This window comes from Medicago sativa, chromosome 7, assembly GCF_051527215.1.
Source record: "Medicago sativa cultivar Bolivia chromosome 7, Bolivia_mono, whole genome shotgun sequence".
In the NCBI taxonomy this organism is placed as follows: Eukaryota; Viridiplantae; Streptophyta; class Magnoliopsida; order Fabales; family Fabaceae; genus Medicago; species Medicago sativa.
In genome coordinates, this window is record NC_140755.1 from 81,974,196 (window position 1) to 81,996,647 (window position 22,452).

Consider the following 22,452-nt stretch of genomic DNA (forward strand, 5'->3'; position numbering starts at 1 on the left):
TCCACCAAAAAACAGCAGGCAGCAGAACCTGCTAAGGCCAGCAGTGCGCTTGCTACACTTTCTGTTCCATAACCAAAACAGAAACGACTCCAGCAACACACAACACAACCAGCCCCCCTGATGCAAGACCTGCCACGGCGAACCACCTAGTCAAAACTAAGCACATGACTTGCCTTGAAAAAGATCTAATTTTAGCTATTGCTTTGATGAAGGATAATATACAAAGATCCCAAGAAAATGCATCGTTTTCCTTCAAAATATTTGTTGACCATCTAGCATCCTTGCTTTGTTGAAGGAAATATACAAAGATCCCAAAAAAAATGCAGTTAAGAATCACATATATACTTTGTTCAAAAAAAAGTATCACATATATACTTCACATAAAAAGAGTATCGCATATATACTAATTAACACCATAAAAACCTATCACATATACAATATTAGACTATAGATTAAGTCAAGAAGCTATTCAATAAATAATTATGCCATCAAGTCATTTATGAAATGACATAATAAGTTGAACAACAACATCAACTCTTCTTGTTTATAGTTGACAGATAAATAAACATAATGTAAAGAAGAAAAACAGTAAGGAGATCATTCAACACAATCCAAATAAAAGATAATTGGTGAAAGTAAGATTCAATAATGCATTTGATCAAATAGCTAATAGAAGATGTAACTTATGCCAGCAATTTTAAACCTAAAGGAAAGTAGAGCGTCACATCTCTTATTCACAGCAAGTGGAATTCAGGCTCCACACCAGCTCCTTTAAATTGATGTCACTGTAAACAAAAAAAAAAACATAAAATAAACACCAATTCCACAATATCCAGCAACCTTTGAAAACTAATTGTCACATTTAGATTCTGAACAATCAAATTTTCATGATATATTGATTTTTTCAAAAACTCAAAGGCAGAGATAAAAAAAAAACATTGATTCATACCAGTTCATCAAAGAGAAAAAGTATCGGGTTGGAGTAGCAGTCAATGATTGAAATAGTGTCAACAGACTTGGAGAAATCTCTTTCTTCACCCATAACAATTTTTAGGACATAAACTATCTTTTAGGACATACAACAATTCACACTTTTTTTTTTTGACATTTTGAAACACCTCTTTATATACTACATTTGAAGTGGTGTTGATACAATCCATATAACCTGCCTATCAAATACATTAAAATAAAAAAATATCTCTTGTCGTGATATATGTTCTCCTCGTCATCCTCATCTTTTTCTCCTTAAATGTATGATGTCTGCATACATTTACATACAATATAAACTTGAAAAGCTGGGAATAAATTTGTCTCCTATGTCAGATAGCCTAAAGGCTTGTTACGCTTACCTACCATAACAAAAAATGCTTTAAGGATTACTATTTGAATGAAGAAAAGGAAAATTCAAATTGTCTTTCAACATAAATAATTTATTTTCCTATAGTGAAGAAAAGTAATCCATTGGCAGCCTAACCAATGGATTGTTCACACTTATTTTGTCTATAGTGAAAAAGCTTTTTAAAACATGGATTGTTGCATGCATGAAGATTTCTATACATCAATATTTTTCATCTAAATATCTTAAAAAAATCACTACATGTAATGAAAGCATACTGATAGGTTCACTATAAACTACTCATAATTATATTGCTCCTTTTATGGCTATAATCAAATGCTAAAATAATTCTAAACAACCAAGAAAACCATTAGCACTATAAATTACACAGATATCAGGATAAAGTGTTCAGAAAAATGTTTGTACTCATCATTCATGACCCAAAAAAATAATGTAACAAAATAAGAAGAAAAGATAGAACAACCTTGGAATTTCAAGAAACCAAGAGACCATGAAACGTTTTAAAAGAAAATAGATGGATAGTGCAAGAAGTGACCATAACTCTGAAACATAATGGGATTGACTTGGGAGACTTGATGCCAAGAATCCATGTGAAAAGGTATAGGAGAATATACCCATGGAATGACGGGGTTGCTGATCAAAATCAAAGCTCAACATTAATGCAAAGTCAATAAAAGACATTCAAAACTCCAAATGAAGAAATTGCACACCTCTTGTTCTTACAAACCGAGAAAGCAAATTCATTCCCCAAGTGGCTGACACTAAATTCACATTGGCAGCGAAAGTAACAATATATAGGCAACTTTGTTAAAAAAAAAAAAACAACATATAGGCAATTGCTTGCCTCTCCAGGAAGTTTGAAAGTTGAAAAAACCAAAGAAAACACAATCATATTAAAGAGTTAACTGAATCAGGTGCTGCTGGAAATTTATTTCCAAAAGAATGAACACTTTTCACCGGATATCACACAACCATGATTAGAGAAATAGGTTAGAGAGAACATACATACCTTCTATAATTTCTTTCCTATGGACCACATAATTCGAAGTTATTAAAATTACTAAAGCCCTGATCATTAGATTACAAAATGATTTACTACTCTTAACATGACTTTAAATTGTGGTCGCCGATGGGTTTGCGTTTCCTCGATGATTCAGTCACTTTCAAATTCACAACAAATCATCTAATACCATAAAAGAAGCAGATCTAAGCATTAGCTTAACGGTCGAAATCGAATCGTCGCTGAAAAAGAGGATGGTTAAATCAATATTAATAAATCAAATTTAAAGAGATTTAATAAGTTTTGTCATTTACAAAAGCATTCAAATTTGAAGAATTCCTTACCTTGATTTTTTTTGATGGAACTCGACAGAGAAATGAAAAACGTAAACCCTATAGGTCCATAAGGGAGAGACGGCAGTGAGGTTGTCGGCGGCGGAAGAAAGGTCGATAGTGGTGGGAGGTTAGGGTAGCGGAGGAGAAGAAGGTGAAAGGAATAGAGGAACAATATTGGGAAAATCTGAATATTCAAGACCTCCAATTCTGGAAAAATATGAACGATTTTTGGTAAAGATAAGAAATTGAAACATCTCAAACGTTGGAAAGGGAAAGAAATTGAGAATCAATGAAGAATAAATGATTCCAAAAGAAGAAGATTTAATCGGTGAAGAAGGGTTATATGGTTTGAGAGTGAAATTGAGAACAAACTTGAGGTTTTCATTCATTTGGCTTTGATGTGATGCGCGTGAGTTCATAAGGCATGATATTGAAAACAGATGACAATAATTGTTTGTTATTTCCAATATAATTGGGAGGCTGAGTATTTGATGTCGATATGAAGGCAAGGTTAACAGATGAGCATAGGTAAGCACAAAACATTGGAAACACGTATATATGGGAAATACACTCTCATAGATTGTGTGGAGATTAGTATTGATCCATCCAACGGCCAGAATGATTTGGAGCCAAAAACATTAGGGTTAGGGTTAGGAGTGGTTGTTGCAATGTTAATTAGGACTAGACTTTTCACCCGTGCTGCCGCACGGGTCATATACAATGTAAATATAGTAAAGAAAAGCAAAAATACATCGTATATTTTCAACTTAATGTTCAAATGTCATAACTTTAAATTCAATAGTAATTGAGGTTTTCGTGTCTACACATTTTGGAAAATTTCTTTAAACACTACATTCGAAGTACTATCAATGCAAACACCATGTTCATCTATTAGCAAATTTTTCAGACCGTTTCATGAGGTAACCCCTGATATTGATACATAAAGTTGACCATTTGAGAACACGATGTGGAAGGTATATACCAACCTGATTTAGTGATTGCCCTTAAATTTTGTTAATGGTCATTGTATAACACACAACTATAGGAAACTGTCTACATTGAACAAAAAATAGTAGGTGAAGAAGTTAAACTAAGTCCACCCTATTTCCTTTCAAACTCAGCAAATTCAAAGTATCCCACAGTGAGACTTTTTATCATACATAAATTGGCAAGTTAAAAACGACATTCATAATACAATAGAACATGAGATGTTGCATTTTTAATCTATATTCTTGATAACAACTATCACTTTTACAGAAAATATGGATTAGGACATGAAAAGATTACAACATGTAGCTTTTACATAACATATGGATTAGAACAACTGCAGCAGAACACAAACTCTAGCTGCCTCATACCAAAACGGGCTTCGAAATTATCTTCCGAGACCAGAAAATGTGAGTTGAATAGGCATTAGAACAACACCGCGGAAAAAATGGCCCAAAAACTCTACAGCAGCAAGTTAGCAAAACATGACATAGCATTAGTAGCAGACCTCTCAAATGAAAAAAGTACAGATATACTACCAGGAAAATTCTCGAATTCCAAAAAAAGAGTAGAACTCTCTTAATGTGCACTTTTGAGTAGAACTCTCTTAATGTGCACTTTTGAGTATTCATACAAAATTGAACCTTATTATGGCCACAAACATTGTACCAGCGTATAAGTTATTACAATATAAAAAGATAGTTAGAAATTCAAATCATAAACAATGTGGTAAATTACACACAAAATAGCACTAATAAGAAAATAAAAATCACATAAATTTGTAATTCTTGCAACAAAAAAATAAGTGTTGGAAATAGCTTTGCAAGATCATAATGAAATCTAGTCGTTCATTGAGAAATTTAAAGACAATAATCATTGGCTACAACTCATTTGTTCATTAAACTATCAAGAAATATCTAAAATAAATCTGAGAAACTGAGAATTTTCAGCAGGTAGTAGTCCGGTCTATCTAATTAGATACACCATTGATTATCTCAAATAGCTACAATAGACCCGTGTATATACATTCGCGACATTAGAGAGATCTAAAGACAATCAAATACTTCAGAGTAAAAAATCAGCCACCTCTCTAAAAAAAATTGCTACAAAGAGTATGACTTTAATCAATGCAATATAAAAAAAATAAAATCAATGCAATATGTTATCATCTCTAGAAAATATGATGTTCCACCTGAGTATGATGGTGATGCACAATTTGATATCAAATACTTTAATTAAAAAAACGTTTATTAGCAAATAAGAAACAGATATAGAAGATACATATACACCAATATAGTGACCTGCACCACCACAGAAAGGCCAACTATCACAACTTAATTGTCCATAATTAAGATGAAAATATATGTCTGTTAATTAATTAGGCATCAGTTTGAACACATCTTGCTCTATCCTAGAATTTGAACAAATTTATTTAATGGACACAAAGAACTTATTCCAATCATTGATACGTTGAGTTACTAAATTGTAGTTCAATATGAAGTCATCTGACATAGTCACACATTGCCCTAAATGTTCAAATAATTGATTTTGCAATTTTTCATAGGCATCATTCATACAGAATATGCAAATAAGAAACAAATATGTCAACAATGTATCAAGTTCGCGGCCATAAGTATGAGCCTTAATCAAGACATTAATAAAAATATAAAGATAACAGACTAAACAATCATTCATTTTGAAAAGTCAAAAGCAATTATTCAAAAGTTATAAATTCTATAGACATATGTATAGTTAGCTCCATTTCTTGCCAAAGGAAAGCTCAAATTTTGAATCCAATTTGATAGAACCAATGAGTAAGACAAATTATTACCTGACATAAAAGAAGTTCAAGATTTAATAGAGAACCACATGCTTTAGAAGCATAATAAACCCACAGCTAATATGCATAATCCTAGTGACTAATCTAATGGCAACCAAGAATGACAACAATCCTGCAAAGGAGGAAAAAAAGGGTTATTAAGTTAAAGAAGTTCTTAGCAAAATAATGTCAAGGCAAAAAACAGAGACTTTCAAGGCTTAACTGAAACACACATTTGTAACCCAAAAGAAAGTATGAGTGGTGAAAATGAAATCCAATGAGGCATTCCTTCAAACATTTTAAAGGGAAAGTAATTAAAGCTGAACAACATAATTTCCAGAGTGCTTTTGTTATCATCTGGTTTGATAAATGAAGTTCTAAATAATTTATTCCACACTGACTTCATTCTTCCTTCCAATAGTAATATAGTCATAACCTCATTTATATCATTCTCTTAAACCTAGCCAAAGTTACCTTGTTATAAAATGTCAAAAAAATTACACAACCTTTACAAAGTTACCATGTTAGCATACATATCAAAATAAAATTAAAATTCTGCAAGAGAAACAGGAAAAAAACACTATATTCATACCTATAACTCAATTTTTAAGCTCGAGAGGTGGCAATTGATTTGGCGGTTGAAAGAAATTGGGGATAGAGGCTTGAAATTGGGTGCTTGATGAAATGAAAGAGAGGGACATAAAAATTGGTAAAACGGCCTAAAGATCTCTAGATTTTAATAACAAAGAGGTTGTATCAATGGTTGTTTTGAGTTTGTGTTAACCAAAATTGATTCATTAAATCTTGCACCTAACTATTGAGAGAGTTACTTATCCATCTAGTCTTCTTGCTTCCGTCAAATTTAAAGCTTTCTCAAATACCAATAGTTGATGGATCCTCTTGTTCTACATCATTATTATAGTCAAGCTATGCATTCCTCAATAAACACAATCCTACCAAAAAGGAAAACCTGCAAAAGTGAAGAAAAAATAGGGAGAAAAAAAAATCAGAAACATAATTAGATGAGATAGAGAGACTGATACATCCAATCCAACCAATGAATATTATGAAAAATACCTATCTAGATCATAAGTGGTCATGACAATCACCTTCCGGTGAATTTTTAAAAATCACTAATTGCTTTTATCGATTGAATAATCACCCTCTGCCACTGTCTTCGATTCCTCCACTTCACCGTTCAAGAAATCTGACCAACAATTTCAATTAACACAGTTTAACTTAACTCCTTGCAAATCAAATCAAAATCAAAATTTAAACCGTTATGTTAAATCAAAAAATTGTATTTGTCATGCTTTTAATTTCCTTTGACTCTCAAAGTACAGCAGCAAATCATCAAAATATTCAAGTTACATCAATCACTTTAATTTTTGTCATTCCACAATATCAAAAGTAAGCATGAAATAATTTTAATTTGCTCGAGAAATTAGAGTTTTGATATTTCCTACCTAATTCAATAGTCATGAAGATTTCTAATCTGGATACACAATTTCTCCATATAAGCAACTATCAAAGACCTTTACATTTACTTCATACTACTGAGACCCTGCATCGATCAAACCAAAACATTAAATCTCAAAACAAAAGCACTCAATGCTTCAATGTAAATACCAAATGAACAAATTTAAACAACAAAAAACCTATTAACAAAATGAGTTTGGCATATTTTTACCGTAGCATAACCAATAGACGGATTATACTCATTACACACTACAATATCTCCATCTGCATACTAAGCAATCTCCTAGCCATGTGAATTTCCCTTGGACTGTCAAACACATAATACACGACACCTCAATCAAATAAACATAAACTACCATAACAAAGCACAAATCACTTACTCCAAAGACAAAAATTGAACCGTCACAATTACATTCTCGTTAGTTTTATGAGAATATAGCACAGTTTTTGAAGATGACGGCCGAATCATTTCAATCTCACCGAACCTACAACAATCAACAAATTTCAAAAAAAAAAAAATCAAAACAATTAAGTGTCACCAGCTGAAGTTTGACCCATGATATTAGAGTGCTAGGTGTGGGGTAGAAGAATTACTATTTTTTTAAATGATGAACAGAACATATAAATTCATTCCAAGCTTAGTCGACGTTTGATCTTTAAACCATGAACAAAACATATAAAATTATAAAATTTAGATGAAATCGATGAGATTTGGATGAGAAGAAATCAAACCTTTTTTGAATCAACAATCGAAAATGATCAGCGTTTTTGTGTTTCTGTATAGGAAGGATTCAAAATCGAACCTTTTGGACTCAGTGATTGAGGAGAATCAAAAGGTTGGGGGGAGAATGTGAAATCGCTAATGGTGAAGGATGGTTAAGAATGGTTAATCCATCTGAAGGACTGCGAAAGTTGCTCAGAGCGAAAATGAGAGAGAAACGGAGATTCTGATATGAGCAAGAAGATGGGTCAGAATCAGATACGGCGGCGGCGAAGATGAAATGACCAGAGTTAGTGATGGTGGTGATACGGCTGCTGCGGAGATGAAATGGCCACAGGTGATGGTGCGGATACGACGGAGGTCCGCTAGATTCCGGTGGCAGAGGGAGATGATGGTATTCAGAGAATGGGTGTGAGAGAAAATAGAGAGAGGGGGTTAGGTCAGAGTGATTGTTTCCAGGGAAGAGAAAGACGCTTGTTGAGCGCGCGTACAGTTGTTTGGCTTTTTTTTCTCTTCTTTTGTTACTATAGCTGTTTCGTAATTAAGGTTTAGGTCAGGGTTAAAACAGGAATTTTATTCGCTAGGGTTTAGGTTTAATTAGGGCGAAAATTCTAGCTTCTGCGGAGATGAAATGGCCACAGGTGATGGTGCGGATACGACGGAGGTCCGCTAGATTCCGGTGGCAGAGGGAGATGATGGTATTCAGAGAATGGGTGTGAGAGAAAATAGAGAGAGGGGGTTAGGTCAGAGTGATTGTTTCCAGGGAAGAGAAAGACGCTTGTTGAGCGCGCGTACAGTTGTTTGGCTTTTTTTTCTCTTCTTTTGTTACTATAGCTGTTTCGTAATTAAGGTTTAGGTCAGGGTTAAAACAGGAATTTTATTCGCTAGGGTTTAGGTTTAATTAGGGCGAAAATTCTAGCTTGGGGCAACTTTTATATATAGTATGATTTTTACCGTAGCATAACCAATAGACGGATTATACTCATTACACACTACAATATCTCCATCTGCATACTAAGCAATCTCCTAGCCATGTGAATTTCCCTTGGACTGTCAAACACATAATACACGACACCTCAATCAAATAAACATAAACTACCATAACAAAGCACAAATCACTTACTTCAAAGACAAAAATTGAACCGTCACAATTACATTCTCGTTAGTTTTATGAGAATATAGCACAGTTTTGGAAGATGACGGCCGAATCATTTCAATCTCACCGAACCTACAACAATCAACAAATTTCAAAAAAAAAAAATCAAAACAATTATGTGTCACCAGCTGAAGTTTGACCCATGATATTAGAGTGCTAGGTGTGGGGTAGAAGAATTACTATTTTTTTAAATGATGAACAGAACATATAAATTCATTCCAAGCTTAGTCGACGTTTGATCTTTAAACCATGAACAAAACATATAAAATTATAAAATTTAGATGAAATCGATGAGATTTGGATGAGAAGAAATCAAACCTTTTTTGAATCAACAATCGAAAATGATCAGCGTTTTTGTGTTTCTGTATAGGAAGGATTCAAAATCGAACCTTTTGGACTCAGTGATTGAGGAGAATCAAAAGGTTGGGGGGAGAATGTGAAATCGCTAATGGTGAAGGATGGTTAAGAATGGTTAATCCATCTGAAGGACTGCGAAAGTTGCTCAGAGCGAAAATGAGAGAGAAACGGAGATTCTGATATGAGCAAGAAGATGGGTCAGAATCAGATACGGCGGCGGCGAAGATGAAATGACCAGAGTTAGTGATGGTGGTGATACGGCTGCTGCGGAGATGAAATGGCCACAGGTGATGGTGCGGATACGACGGAGGTCCGCTAGATTCCGGTGGCAGAGGGAGATGATGGTATTCAGAGAATGGGTGTGAGAGAAAATAGAGAGAGGGGGTTAGGTCAGAGTGATTGTTTCCAGGGAAGAGAAAGACGCTTGTTGAGCGCGCGTACAGTTGTTTGGCTTTTTTTTCTCTTCTTTTGTTACTATAGCTGTTTCGTAATTAAGGTTTAGGTCAGGGTTAAAACAGGAATTTTATTCGCTAGGGTTTAGGTTTAATTAGGGCGAAAATTCTAGCTTCTGCGGAGATGAAATGGCCACAGGTGATGGTGCGGATACGACGGAGGTCCGCTAGATTCCGGTGGCAGAGGGAGATGATGGTATTCAGAGAATGGGTGTGAGAGAAAATAGAGAGAGGGGGTTAGGTCAGAGTGATTGTTTCCAGGGAAGAGAAAGACGCTTGTTGAGCGCGCGTACAGTTGTTTGGCTTTTTTTTCTCTTCTTTTGTTACTATAGCTGTTTCGTAATTAAGGTTTAGGTCAGGGTTAAAACGGGAATTTTATTCGCTAGGGTTTAGGTTTAATTAGGGCGAAAATTCTAGCTTGGGGCAACTTTTATATATAGTATGATTAGAAATAAGTATGATCTCTATTTTACCCATCATATTTAATATAGGATTTTTAGAAAATCACAAGTATTTGACCCATCATATCTAATATGTTTAGAATAAGAGGGAAAGGAAATGTATATTTTAATATGAGAGGGAAGGAGATTGTAATTCACGCATCTTTGAGCGGAGGGAAGTGTAATTTACTCATGAAATATTTAACTGTAAAAGTTAGACTTGAATTTAAAAACAAGAAGAATAAAATGTGCGTAAGTAATCTGTTTGATGTCATAAGCAGTTAAACACTTTTAGATTACCATCTCAATGTTAAATGGTCTATAAGCACTTTTTAACAAAGTTGACTGAAAAATAGCTATTAGTGTAAATATTCTACGACCTAAAGGACCAATTTTTAACAAAAAAAAAACTTAAAGATTAACTTGTTATAAACATCTAACTTAAAGGACCATAGGAGATATTTGACCTAAAATAATAATGTCACTTAAGTTATTTTCAGGCATTATCACTTTTTTGAGGATTATTTCGAATGTATTGTTGCATAAAAAGTAGAAATTCCAAAATCTTATAATTTCGCTAGGGTGTGTTTGCTATGTTTAATTCGTGCCACTATTTTGTGAAGTTTATTTTGCTAAATACTATGCGATTTCGGACAAGCTAGCAAATCATAAATTTTATGCAGAAGTCAAATCTATTCAATACAAATAGACATGACATCTGATATTTTTAAAGTTTTAACATATTAAATATGTGCAAAAAATTGATCATGACCAGGGTTCACAACTCTTGTGAGAGGACTGTCTTGTTGTCAAAAAAAAAAAAAAAAAAAAAAAGAGGACTGTCTTACCATTTCTGATTTTTTTTTCAACCTCTAACGTTAACGAGAAGCGAAATGCAAATAACAAAAATGTACATAACCTACCATACTAGACAAAAACAGTGATGCATGCCATAACATAGCATCAGTTTATAAAGCAATGTGCTCAAAAATTTGTGTTTTGTTTAAAGTACATAATCATGAATGGAATCAATCATTGCTCAATAAGTGAATCGCCACAATCACTATGCATGTGGCTCCCGTATTTATCCGGTGAGTCTAGAGGTGCGTGCAAGTCTGGACGAGGAAATAAAAGTTTAAGACGGAAAGCATCGACTCCATTCAAATAGTAGTGAAAAAGCCGCTTAGCCCTAATAAAGCCAAGGCGGCCATACAGAGCAAGTGCTCCTTTATTTGTGACTTCTGCTTCCAATGTAACCTGTTAATGTATAAACAAGAAGAATGTAACCTATAAGTGTTTAACTTTGAACATCTACCAAAAAATCTAAACACAATTTACCATATGTCTAGTAAATATTCAACATTATAAAATAGGAATAAAGCAAACCACCAACATAATTGAAGTATTTCGCAAGCACCAATAAGTTGAACAATGATGAATTCATTTTTCCAGACTAAACCAAACTAGTACCCAAACATACCATCACAACTCAATTGACGGTCAAATTCACAAATCACATGATCGGTTCACAAAATAAGCACACAAAAAGAGCATAACAAGTTTAAAATCAACGGATAATTTGACAAATCACAAGATTCAAAACTACTACAGATTGAAGGGTAGTGGGATTGGGTTCCCCTCGTTGAAGCTAGATTAAGCTTTGTGGATTTATGCATCAACTTATCAGAGTTGGGCTGAGTGACCTCATTGACCTGTTGAGTTCATTGCAAAAATTTTCTGTGTGACTCTACCCGAGTTTACACAAGCATTTTTGTAAGTGTGTTAAACACAGTCATCGTATGAAAACATAGGGACTATATTATAAAAACTGTTTTATAATCATTCCCAAACATTTGAACTTTAATTGTTTAAAATAAACCAAACATTTGAACTTTAATTGTTTAAAAGAAACCAAAGTGAAACTCTTTTGGAAGTGATTATTGAGCAGATCCAATTGGTTCCGCAATGATTTTTTTTGCAAAATGGGAAGTTAGACCTACAGAGACAAACTTTGGAAGCACATGATTTTCACTTAAATAGAAGTAAACCAGTACTATATGAAAAGCCAGTTTACTAAGAGATGTAGTAAATTCTAGCTTAGAGATGAAATTTGAGAACACAATGTATTTTAAATCATACAGTTTGTTTGCCTTGCGCCTATCAAACAAAATAACAGGGGAATAAAGAGTGATGCAAACCCTAGGATTCATGCAGGTGATAAACCGGAACAATGCTTTAAGTGTAATTTTTCATTGAAAAGGACCACTCAAGGTTATATGCAATGTTGTATAGATTGTATACAGGGCAGAAAAAGCCTGACCGGAAAGTCAACTTGTAATAGACTAGATGAAAATGTTATTAAGATAAGTGGTCACACAAGACAAGATAGGATCAAGGACGGAAACATCACACAGAGAGTCAACGAGATACTAATGGGAGAAATATTATAGTCTCACATTTGGCGATCAGAGTATATGCAAAGAATACCCACAGAAACACCAACAACAAAGATAGATAAGACGAAGGAATAAGGATAATCAAATAGTTAGAGGTAGAGAGAGGTCAAGGAACACTGCATGTTTGAAAAGGATTTGATGTTAAATAGTCTATTATTAGACGCGGTTCAAGATGGGACGTACACAGTTATTATACTGTTGTTTGATCTCATAACTAACCCCACCTGGTGGAAAAATACTCTCAATGTTGTTTTTATTCGTACAAACTGACATTGAAGCAGGCCCGTTTCTGAGATTTTGGTTTGCCTAGGGGAAACATACAATTTAAGCCCCAGCTAATAAGTATAAAAAAAAATAAAAAAATTGAATTCCTAAATGTGAAAATAATTTGTTGATGATGATAGTTTTTATTATGTTAAGAAATAATCTAAGAAAAACATCAAATTTCATGCAAAAAACATTGAATTTTTTATCTAATATCCAAATATTATAGTGTTGTTTGATCTCATAACTAACCCCACCTGGTGGAAAAATACTCTCACTATTGTTTTTATTCGTACAAACTGACATGGAACTATGGAAGCTAGCACTTAAATAAGGTAAACGGCTGCCAACCAACACCAAAACTAAAAGCTTTCTCTACATACCTAGACCACATGACATTGGGATACAACTAGACATAGACATGGTTTAGCTCAACTTCTGACTAGTACAAACTTTTTGATTGATAAGTAATTGATTTCTGACAAACAAAAATATCTTTAAAGTTCAAAGATACAAGAAGCGAAAAAATATTTAGAAGATAAAATTGTTTCAATTTTATTTCCCTATAAATAAGCGCTTATGATTTCAATTTTATATCTCACAGTTACACACGATTATACATACCTCGTCACAACCAGATTCCATCATCACTTTGATAGACCTAGTAACAAGTTCTGTGGCTGCATAAAAAAACAAGCAAAAGCTAAAGGTCACAATCAGCAGCATAAAACATACATTTTTCAATAACTCTTTATAATCACGTATAGGCCTTGTTTGTATAAACAACTTAATTAAGTGCTTATAGCATAAGCACTTATCAAATTAAAGCCTATGTAAGTATAAGTTCTTTTTATAACAAGAGATAAAATAAAGTCAAACTCTATTGCAAGCTATAAACTGTTTTCATTTGCTATACAAAAGAGCTTATGAAAATAAGTTGAAAACAGCTTATGGACATGTAATGAGCTCCTTCCATAAGCTTTAATAGACAGTCTCACAAGTATAAGCTCCAATAATACAATCCAAATATACCCATTATACCAAATGAAAATAAAAAAGTTAAATTTAAAAAGAAAATACAACAAAGTGAATTAAAATTACCAATGCCTCTTCCTCTGTAGGGTTTGATAACAACAAGCATAGCAATGTATCCTCTAAAAGTGCTACGATGTTCCCCCATTTTACAAACCACCGTGCCCACACATTTACCCTTATGAAAAGCCTAAAACAAAACAAAGAAAGAAGAAAACACAAATGTTAATAAATCAAAGTGATTAACGGTGAATTGAAAAATGACCCAGATAATAAAAAGGTGAAAAGATGAAAGATTTGGTACCAGAAAAGAAAGATGAGGCCATAGATAGACGAAGTAGCGATAGGTGAAGATGGAGTAAGGTTCGCTGAGTTCTTCGTCGACAAGGTTCATGATGAGAGGTAGGTGATGTTCGCCGCCGTAGCTGATGTATTCAATCTCGGAATCATTGAATTCTACTTTCGAGATTTCTGTTTCGTCTTTGTTGGGAGTTTCCATGTCTTCTTCTTGTTCCGCGTTTATGTTCTTCGGTTTTTTTGTAAAACAATGGCGAATTGCTTTTAGGCTTCCATTTTTTTCTCCCAACTACCACAAAAAGACCAAAATACACTCAACAATAATTAGATGTTAAATTGGTTGAACTGATTTAAAAAATAATTGAACCAATGTAAAAAGAAACGACATTTAACTACTGTTGATGAGGGCAACGACATTTAAGTACTGCTTAAGGGGGCGTTTGTTTTGGGGAAACACACATTATTCCCACGAATAACATACAACCTCCGGTCACTATTATAAGCAAAAATCTACATTTTAGATTCATTCATTTAATGATGCACATGGTCTTTATTATAGACCACATACATCATTAAAAACTAAAGAGCTCATTTACAAAAACTAAACGAGTTAATTTATGCGGGTCTCAATAATTGAACGAGTGTTGGTGTGAGTGTTGAAAAAAGAGCTCATTTACAAAAACTAAAGATGATTTCTTAATTCGTTCCTCTATATGGTAGTACACTTTCAGTAAACTTAAGGGAGAAAGCTGAGATATTACATTTCTCCTCACCCCAACTTTTTTCAATGCACTTAAATTGTCTTAATCACATTATCTGAACATGTAAAAAGGGAGTGTTCTTTATACGTTTGGATTGTGTAATCTAAACAAATCAAGTATTTGAGAATTTTTGAACGATGACCAGGGATAAACTATAAAAAATAAGAGGGATAACTTTTCTCACCCCAAATCACAAGGATGTGCATATTTAAAAACAAGTACACTTCTTGTCTTATTAGTACCAAATAAAATCCATATTGAACTCATATATAAAGAGATGAACTAATCAAGTTGCCGACGTTTTATCAAAACATAGTTTGATTTTGAACTCTAGTCTCAACAACTCTAGTCTCAACATACAACTCTAGTCTCAACATATTTGAATTTGACTCTTCTTTTATTTCTAATATTATGTTGGTTTATATTATTTATACATTTTTTTAGAGGTTTCTAGTCTCTTTATTTTGCTGCCCTTTTTTTTGTAGTGGTCGGGGTTTGAACCTCAGACCTTGCATATTTTTATGCATTGTTCCAACCAGCTGAGCTAAGCTCACGTGGACATTTTGCTGCCTTTATTAAAAGAAAAAAAGTAGTTGTTCAAAAAAACAATCATTTTTTAAAAACAAAAAACAAAAGAAAAAACTTTGGGCTTGGGCCTTAGAGAAATGTTATAGGAAGCCCAAAAAATCAGAAAAATGACGCAGCAGTCAAGCATGGAGGGTAGTCAGAGACATTTTTTCCCCTTTTTTCGATTCTAAAAATCGTTTCGTATTGTGTAGAACGAACGAACGAACGAACGAACCAGCTCACAGCGAAGAAAGAGAACCAAGAAGACGAAGAAGAAGATGTTGAGGGTTGCATCTAAGAAGCTTTCTTCTCTCTCTGCATCTCCCTCATGGAGGTCTTACCACGCCGCCTCCTCTTTCCTCTCTAAGAACCCCATCCCACCGCCTTCTTCCACCTCCGATCAACGCAGATCTGACCCCTTTTCCATCCACCCTGAATTCTTTCTCCCCTTCAGAGGTAAGTGTTTTCCCTTGCCTGTTATTTTACTATGGCAGTGGAATTATTCGAGAAATGATTCATTTTTATTTTGTCTTGTCTGTTTGATTTGATTCGTTTTATGTTAGGGTTGTTGATTGATTCATTTTTTGATTTGATTGTTTTTTGTGTTTATTGTTGTGTATGAAGGTAGAATTTTTATGATTTTCATTATTTGGTGATAATTTATGTGTTTAGGTTTTCGGATTTGATTCCAATCTTCTGGGATGTTCATATGTTAGTTTGAATTTTCTTAAGCTGTGTGTTTGAAGTAGAATCGAGGATGGTATGAGAAATGAGAATCATCTACTTTCAAGCACCGAAGCATGTTAATTTTTTGCGCTATTTGGTGATTATTTTTTTGTTACTCCTAAAAAAAATATTTTTTGTTGAAATTTGATTGAGATATATGTCTTTTTCCGTTGTGGGTTTGGAACTGCAAGTTTGAACAGATTGAAGCCACCTATTTTGTTAAATATTTTATAGATGGTTTTCATTCGTGGTTATCATGATCCTTTTATTGTAGAGAATCACGACCGTGCAGATACAAGAAACTTTTTTATTGCAACCCAAATCATGCTCCCTCACCTTTTTGAAACTCTGGTTTAATGATAAAATGTTTTTTGTGGATGAAATTTTAAACCATTATGAACGAGGTATAATTCGGAGTTTCTGTAATGAATATTTAGTTGTTGATTGTTGTTCCATGACTATATCAAAACTGGAAGGGTCATCTTGATAGTTGACAGATTTATACTTACTCTGTTCATTTTAGTTGTTACTTTTTTATGGGAAAATGTTCCTTATTAACTGTTGTTTTCTAATTTCAAGCTTACATAAATTATTTTTTTCCAGGGAAAATTGTTTCTAATTATCTGTTGTTTTCGATTTTCAAGCTTACGTTAATTACTTTTTTGTCAGTTATACCCTTATCAGTTACTTTACACTTATGTACCAATGAAAGGTGAGAGAGTATTTTGAAATTTACTTATTAATTGAAGTAATCTATTGCTTTGTGCAAAACAACCTTAAAAGACATGAATATAGGAATGGAGGGAGTACAACTCTTGCATTGTAGTAAAAAAATAGTTTTGCTATTCATTTAGGAATAAAAAATATGAACTAACATGTCTAATAAGTTACTGCTGATCTATTTGAATCATATTTTCCATAATACTAAATTGCTATCTTCAAAATTTTATTTGATGAAGTTGCAAATTAGAATGTTTTGCGCTTTGAATTCTAACTGAAATTTTGAAATTAAAAAACTGCATGTTTAGTTGGTTATTGAATTGTTTAGTTGGATTGACCCAAAATACTTTTTTAGGGTGGATGATATGTTGTATGTATACTTGTTTAGTTGTGTGTATATGTTGTAAGTTATCTATCTGTTCCATTTTATGGTTTACCTCTGGTCTGTATCATTTGATCTAGACTTCAAAACAATTTGTTTATGCAATAATTATTCTATGTGTAGGTAAGGCTGATCTATTCTTTTGGGACCTCTATTCAAACTTAATAGATCATATATAATTGATTTGCAAATTGCAGTTGCATATTATCTTACTTTGGGGGATTGATTTTGTAGTTTCTAATTGTGCGTATGCTATTCGTTGGGTTGTGTGTTAGTATGAGGCTTGTGTTTTCTTCACTCAATTTATATTTTTATCTAACTAGGTATAACTCCATTAATTGATTTAATTTGATTGCATCCAGGTTTTGCTACTGAGTCACTGATCCACACAAAAGAAAACAGCATTATTCCTGAAATTCCTGCAACTGTTTCTGCTGTTAAAAATCCATCTTCAAAGATTGTATATGATGAACACAACCATGAACGGTTTCCTCCTGGTGATCCAAGCAAGAGGGCATTCGCATACTTTGTCCTAACAGGTGGAAGGTTTGTTTATGCCTCTTTGATCCGTTTACTTGTCCTCAAGTTTGTGCTCAGCATGTCCGCAAGTAAGGATGTTCTTGCTATGGCTTCACTTGAAGTTGATCTGTCCAGCATTGAGCCAGGCACTACTGTCACTGTTAAGTGGCGTGGAAAGCCAGTATTCATCAGGCGCAGAACAGATGACGATGTGAAATTGGCAAACAGTGTTGATGTTGGATCTCTTCGTGACCCTCAGCAAGATTCTGAGAGAGTCAAGAACCCAGAATGGCTCGTTGTGATCGGTGTTTGCACACATCTGGGTTGCATTCCCTTGCCAAATGCTGGAGACTTTGGCGGATGGTTTTGCCCATGTCATGGATCTCATTATGATATTTCTGGCAGAATTAGGAAGGGACCTGCACCATACAATTTGGAGGTACCAACTTATTCATTCTTGGAGGAAAACAAGTTGTTGATCGGTTAAAGACCTTGGGCTGCTCACTAGTGGAATGAGTCCAAAATATTTTTGATTATTTGGATAATGTCGAAATGCGCCATGGACATACTTGGCCTGAGAATCTTTATTATTTGTTATGTTTTAGCAAGTGTTTATGTATCTCCGAATTTCAAGTATGTTTGGCGAGACTTGTATCAATAATTGCCTGACTTTTTTGTTTACAATTTACAAATGAATTGTTTAAAAGCTGATGATGACTTCAGGCACATTGCATTGTACTTTAAATTATCATATCATAAATTACATTTGGAAATCTGCTTAGCAAATAGGCGTGCTATTGGTTTTTTCGTACAATATTTTGTTGCGTTGTAGTTGTATATCAAATGAATTAACCAAGTAGCCATTGAACATGTTGTATATGATTACATAGCATATGATTACATCCTCAAAAGTAAGAATCATAATGTTCTAAAGTGAACTAGGTGCCTGAGGCGAATATCAAAACTTTCAGCAGGCTGCTTTGAACATAAATGTTTACAAACATATGCCCGTGTTTAGCCGTGGCTGCTTTTTGTGTATGTCCTCCATTCATTCTTGTAGTACATCCTGTTCTGGTAAAATAAGCTATGTTTCGAAAAGGCCTTTAACATAAACCATGCCCTTTTCACTAAACTTGAGTTCCTTTCTCATTTGCTCGACTTGTTGGTCGTCACCTTGAACAACGATTTCTGACAAGGTTCCATCTTCTTTAACTATCATTTTCACTTTAACTTGCTCCTTTCTGGATGCTCGAGTCCAGTAATAAGCTCCTCTGCATAAATATTCATGGCATCATCATCTGATACTAGTACTCTGAACTAAATCATTTCATTCTATGCAATAATATGTATATGTAACTTGTGAATGCCTTCACTTACGCCAATGGACTTAAGATGGTTAACCAAAACCAATTATTGCCAACATCCGGCACGGTTATGGTGAGCACAAGGGAAACACTTGCCAGGCTGATGCAAGTGCAGAAAGTTAACAGTGCTGCTTGCCCCCTGCTGGGAACCATCACTCCTTCAAACCTTCATAGAAGAAACAGAAAAACTTGTTTAGATGTTTATCTTCATATGACGTAATGATTAATTAAGAGGCAAAAATAGGAGAGGGATAAGGTTGAAGTACAATATATCAGTAACTTAATGACATTAATAACTAAATGGAGAGATTCCTAACTCGATATGTTAACACCAAATAATGGGTAGACATAGAGACTTTTGATAAATGGTTCTTTTACAACATTAAAGATTGGCTTAATTGGTCATAGCAAACTGGAGCTCCTATGCAAAGATTTGGTTAGTAAAATCTTTCACCAAAGAACGTAAAAATTCGATTAGTTATTTTCAAAATGTCATTAAGTTACTAGAATGAGGGTTTTTTGAATTCGGTGATCGTCACTATTGAAATTGCTTCGCCACAAATGCTTATGTCCACGGTATCAACAATTGCAACACGAATGTGATCACAGTTTAAAACCATGGTTAGAACATTTAACTTGATTGATTTCACCAATGCTTAAAATGGTACTCCCTCTAGACTTCATTATAAGCAAAACTATCTGCTTACTCGTTGCATTTAATTTGTGGATTCCAAACATCTTCTATTGATCATTGCAAAAGCAAGGAGAATGCAATTAAAGAGAGAATGTAATGGTTACTTACGTGATGGTTTCTCCTCTATCAACCACTGCAAAGTTATTACGAGTAAAGAATGATAGTACCTCCCCGGCAACTTGACTTGGTGCCTTATTTCCACCTTCATCTATAAAAGTCTTCTTCACAATCTATTTTTCCATAAAAGCACGAAATTGTCAACAAAAAAAAACAAAGTGGAAATGAAATGAATGAATGAATGAATGAATTACCTTGGATTTGACAGAACGTTTGATGAGAGACCAAAGACCAGGAACAGAGATAACAAAAAGACCAAGAGAAGTATAATAACTAGCCAAAGAGTAACCAGTAGTCTCTGTAAGTAACAAGAGAGAATTGGGATTTAATAGTTGTTGTTGGTTTTGTGTGATGAATTCAGCACTCTCGTGAAGGGATAAACGAAGTTTCTTTGGTTTTGGATTTTGAAGGTGGTGGTGCTGCCATGAGTGTAGTTTGTTGGAGTGAAGTGGAAGAGAACGGAGAGGGAGATGGTGTGGATGTGGGGACAACAGCATCATCTTGGCAGCCATTGGTTTTGCAGAGAATGGATATGGAGAAGATGATGGGTTTACCAGTTGGATTTAACGGTCTAGATTTATTACATTTACACTGCTTTAAAGGTTTAGATGGAATGAGTCTATGTTCCTATGCTTTTTATTACTGCAAAGTATAGTTTGCACCACCAAATACATTGCTCCAACTTACACCACCTCAATATAAGTCATTGATATATTATAAATTTATTCTAACGGTCCGGATCTGATGAAGATAAAACTGTTTCAAGGTGTTATTTTAGTGGTGTAAGTTGGGGCATTCTATTTGGTGGTGTAAACTAAATGGCACCTTTTATTACATGTGTGTTGGTCATATTTTGCATACTAAACTATCAAATTGGTCATATCTTTGTAAGTCACTCTTAAGGTTCCGACTCTATTAATATTTACATTAGTATATGTCTTTGTCAAAAGTTTCTCAATTACGTCATTCATCATGTGACAGAAACATAAAGACCGAGACCTAATTGATAAACTTTTGATAAAAACATAGAGTAGTTTAAAATAAAATATTAATAAAGTCAGAGACTAATTTGAGAATGACTTAAAAAACAAGGACCAATGTGATGGTTTACTATATTTTGCTCATCAAAATTAATGTTGGTTTGGTTTGAGCTCTTATAACAAACTTTAGTTTGAGGGGTAGTATTATTCACATCAAATGCATTCCATGGTTTCTAAGGAGATGTTTATAACCAATTACTAGTTTTTTGATTTTTTTATAAATTGGTCCTTTACGTTTTTTTTTTTTTACAAATTGGTCGTCCCTAAAATATTTACACCGTTATTTATTTTTCATTCAATTTTGCTACAAAGAGTTTATGAATCATTTAATATTGAAGTGGTATGTCTAAAAATGTTTATAACATCAAACATGATTATTTACACACTTTTTTTTTTTTGAAGAACACTTTTTCTTTTTCTTGTTTTTGAATTTAAGTCTAATTTTACAACGCCTAAAAAAAGAGTCTAATTTGACAAATAAGTATTTTATCAACAATATTATCAATAAAGTAATCAATCAATTTTGTTTCAAATCAAGACTCAATAATACAACTATAATTTTAAAAGCGATGAATTCAAACATATCAACTTAACATTAAACATCCACATAAATACTTTTTAACTCAGCTTGATAAAAATAGGATAACGATGTATGTATTTTTTTTGACTTAAACGACCAATTATTTAAAACTATTAATTGGAAAATTTGTGATAAAACTATTAATTTTATTAGTATTAATTTTTTTAAATTTTTTTTCCTTCAAAAAAATTAGTATTAATTTTTTCAGTCCACATATATAGTGTATATTTCACTCACCAACCTTTACTCACTAATTTTTACTACAAACCTAATATCACAGCCAATCCTTGGGTGTTGTATACAGGGCCGTCTTAAAAATTCATGGGCCCAGTTTTAATTTTATAAGGGATGGAAAGAAAAAAAAAATCTGGGCCCCAGAAAAAATAAATAAGTCATTTTAAAAAAAATATTAAAAATCACACTTTGGTGGGGTCTTGAACGAACACAAATCACACTTTGGTGGGGTCTTGAACGAACACATGACCTCACACTCAACAAAAAGTGGACTTGCCAGTGAAGCAAGCTGTACAAATTGAAATAATTTGCTTTTAATAAATATATATTCATTATTAATGCGTCTTACATATAAAAAAAATACTCCTTCCATTTCAAAATGAGTGTCGTTTTAGATGTTTACACACATATTAATAAATGCAATGATTAAGAGAAAGAGAATGGTTATTTTACCAAATTATCCTTATTAGCTATTGGTTAGTTTTAAAAGTAATACTTTGGAAGTAGTGTGCAGAGTATTAATTGGAGGGTACAATTGAAAAGAAAAAGTTATTATTGCATTGGAAACTTAAAGCGACACTCATTTTGAAACAATT

At 33.5% G+C, this 22,452-nt stretch overlaps 3 protein-coding genes and 2 long non-coding RNA genes across 5 annotated transcripts; 1 reads left to right on the forward strand and 4 right to left on the reverse strand.

Annotated features, from left to right (window-relative positions):
* Nucleotides 1–452: 452 nt before the first annotated feature.
* On the reverse strand, nt 453–3,222 carry LOC146909215 (uncharacterized). Its single transcript, XR_015020725.1, has 5 exons — nt 2,702–3,222; nt 2,068–2,599; nt 1,899–1,990; nt 950–1,349; nt 453–785 (listed from the first exon to the last, which is right to left on the reverse strand). It is a non-coding gene; the product is annotated as an uncharacterized LOC146909215 (long non-coding RNA).
* A 655-nt stretch (nt 3,223–3,877) lies between these two features.
* LOC146909216 (uncharacterized) lies at nt 3,878–8,304 on the reverse strand. The gene is made up of 8 exons (XR_015019609.1): nt 7,710–8,304; nt 7,390–7,462; nt 7,189–7,284; nt 6,965–7,062; nt 6,576–6,705; nt 6,091–6,468; nt 5,511–5,631; nt 3,878–4,141 (listed from the first exon to the last, which is right to left on the reverse strand). It is a non-coding gene; the product is annotated as an uncharacterized LOC146909216 (long non-coding RNA).
* A 2,727-nt stretch (nt 8,305–11,031) lies between these two features.
* On the reverse strand, nt 11,032–14,473 carry ATMAK3 (Acyl-CoA N-acyltransferases (NAT) superfamily protein). Its single transcript, XM_085726269.1, has 4 exons — nt 14,160–14,473; nt 13,925–14,045; nt 13,448–13,503; nt 11,032–11,360 (listed from the first exon to the last, which is right to left on the reverse strand). The coding sequence occupies exons 1-4, from the start codon at nt 14,352–14,354 to the stop codon at nt 11,136–11,138; spliced, it is 597 nt and encodes a 198-aa protein (XP_085582395.1). The 5' UTR covers nt 14,355–14,473; the 3' UTR covers nt 11,032–11,135.
* Nucleotides 14,474–15,676: 1,203 nt separating this feature from the next.
* On the forward strand, nt 15,677–18,600 carry LOC146909218 (cytochrome b-c1 complex subunit Rieske-4, mitochondrial-like). The gene is made up of 2 exons (XM_085724921.1): nt 15,677–15,936; nt 17,671–18,600. The coding sequence occupies exons 1-2, from the start codon at nt 15,759–15,761 to the stop codon at nt 18,312–18,314; spliced, it is 822 nt and encodes a 273-aa protein (XP_085581047.1). The 5' UTR covers nt 15,677–15,758; the 3' UTR covers nt 18,315–18,600.
* Nucleotides 18,601–18,703: 103 nt separating this feature from the next.
* On the reverse strand, nt 18,704–20,536 carry CCB1 (cofactor assembly of complex C). Its single transcript, XM_085724922.1, has 4 exons — nt 20,197–20,536; nt 19,994–20,115; nt 19,205–19,357; nt 18,704–19,098 (listed from the first exon to the last, which is right to left on the reverse strand). The coding sequence occupies exons 1-4, from the start codon at nt 20,512–20,514 to the stop codon at nt 18,912–18,914; spliced, it is 780 nt and encodes a 259-aa protein (XP_085581048.1). The 5' UTR covers nt 20,515–20,536; the 3' UTR covers nt 18,704–18,911.
* Between the last annotated feature and the right edge of the window lie 1,916 nt (nt 20,537–22,452).

Coding starts and splice junctions, on each gene's coding strand:
- ATMAK3 (XM_085726269.1), bottom strand. CDS start 14,354: ATGGAAACTCCCAACAAAGACGAAACAGAAATCTCGAAAGTAGAATTC. Junction 14,046..14,159: donor GGCCTCATCTTTCTTTTCTG/GTACCAAATCTT, acceptor GTTTTGTTTTAG/GCTTTTCATAAGGGTAAATG. Junction 11,361..13,447: donor TGGAATCTGGTTGTGACGAG/GTATGTATAATC, acceptor ATACATTAACAG/GTTACATTGGAAGCAGAAGT.
- LOC146909218 (XM_085724921.1), top strand. CDS start 15,759: ATGTTGAGGGTTGCATCTAAGAAGCTTTCTTCTCTCTCTGCATCTCCC. Junction 15,937..17,670: donor ATTCTTTCTCCCCTTCAGAG/GTAAGTGTTTTC, acceptor GATTGCATCCAG/GTTTTGCTACTGAGTCACTG.
- CCB1 (XM_085724922.1), bottom strand. CDS start 20,514: ATGGCTGCCAAGATGATGCTGTTGTCCCCACATCCACACCATCTCCCT. Junction 20,116..20,196: donor AACGTTCTGTCAAATCCAAG/GTAATTCATTCA, acceptor ATGGAAAAATAG/ATTGTGAAGAAGACTTTTAT. Junction 19,099..19,204: donor ACCATCTTAAGTCCATTGGC/GTAAGTGAAGGC, acceptor ATATTTATGCAG/AGGAGCTTATTACTGGACTC.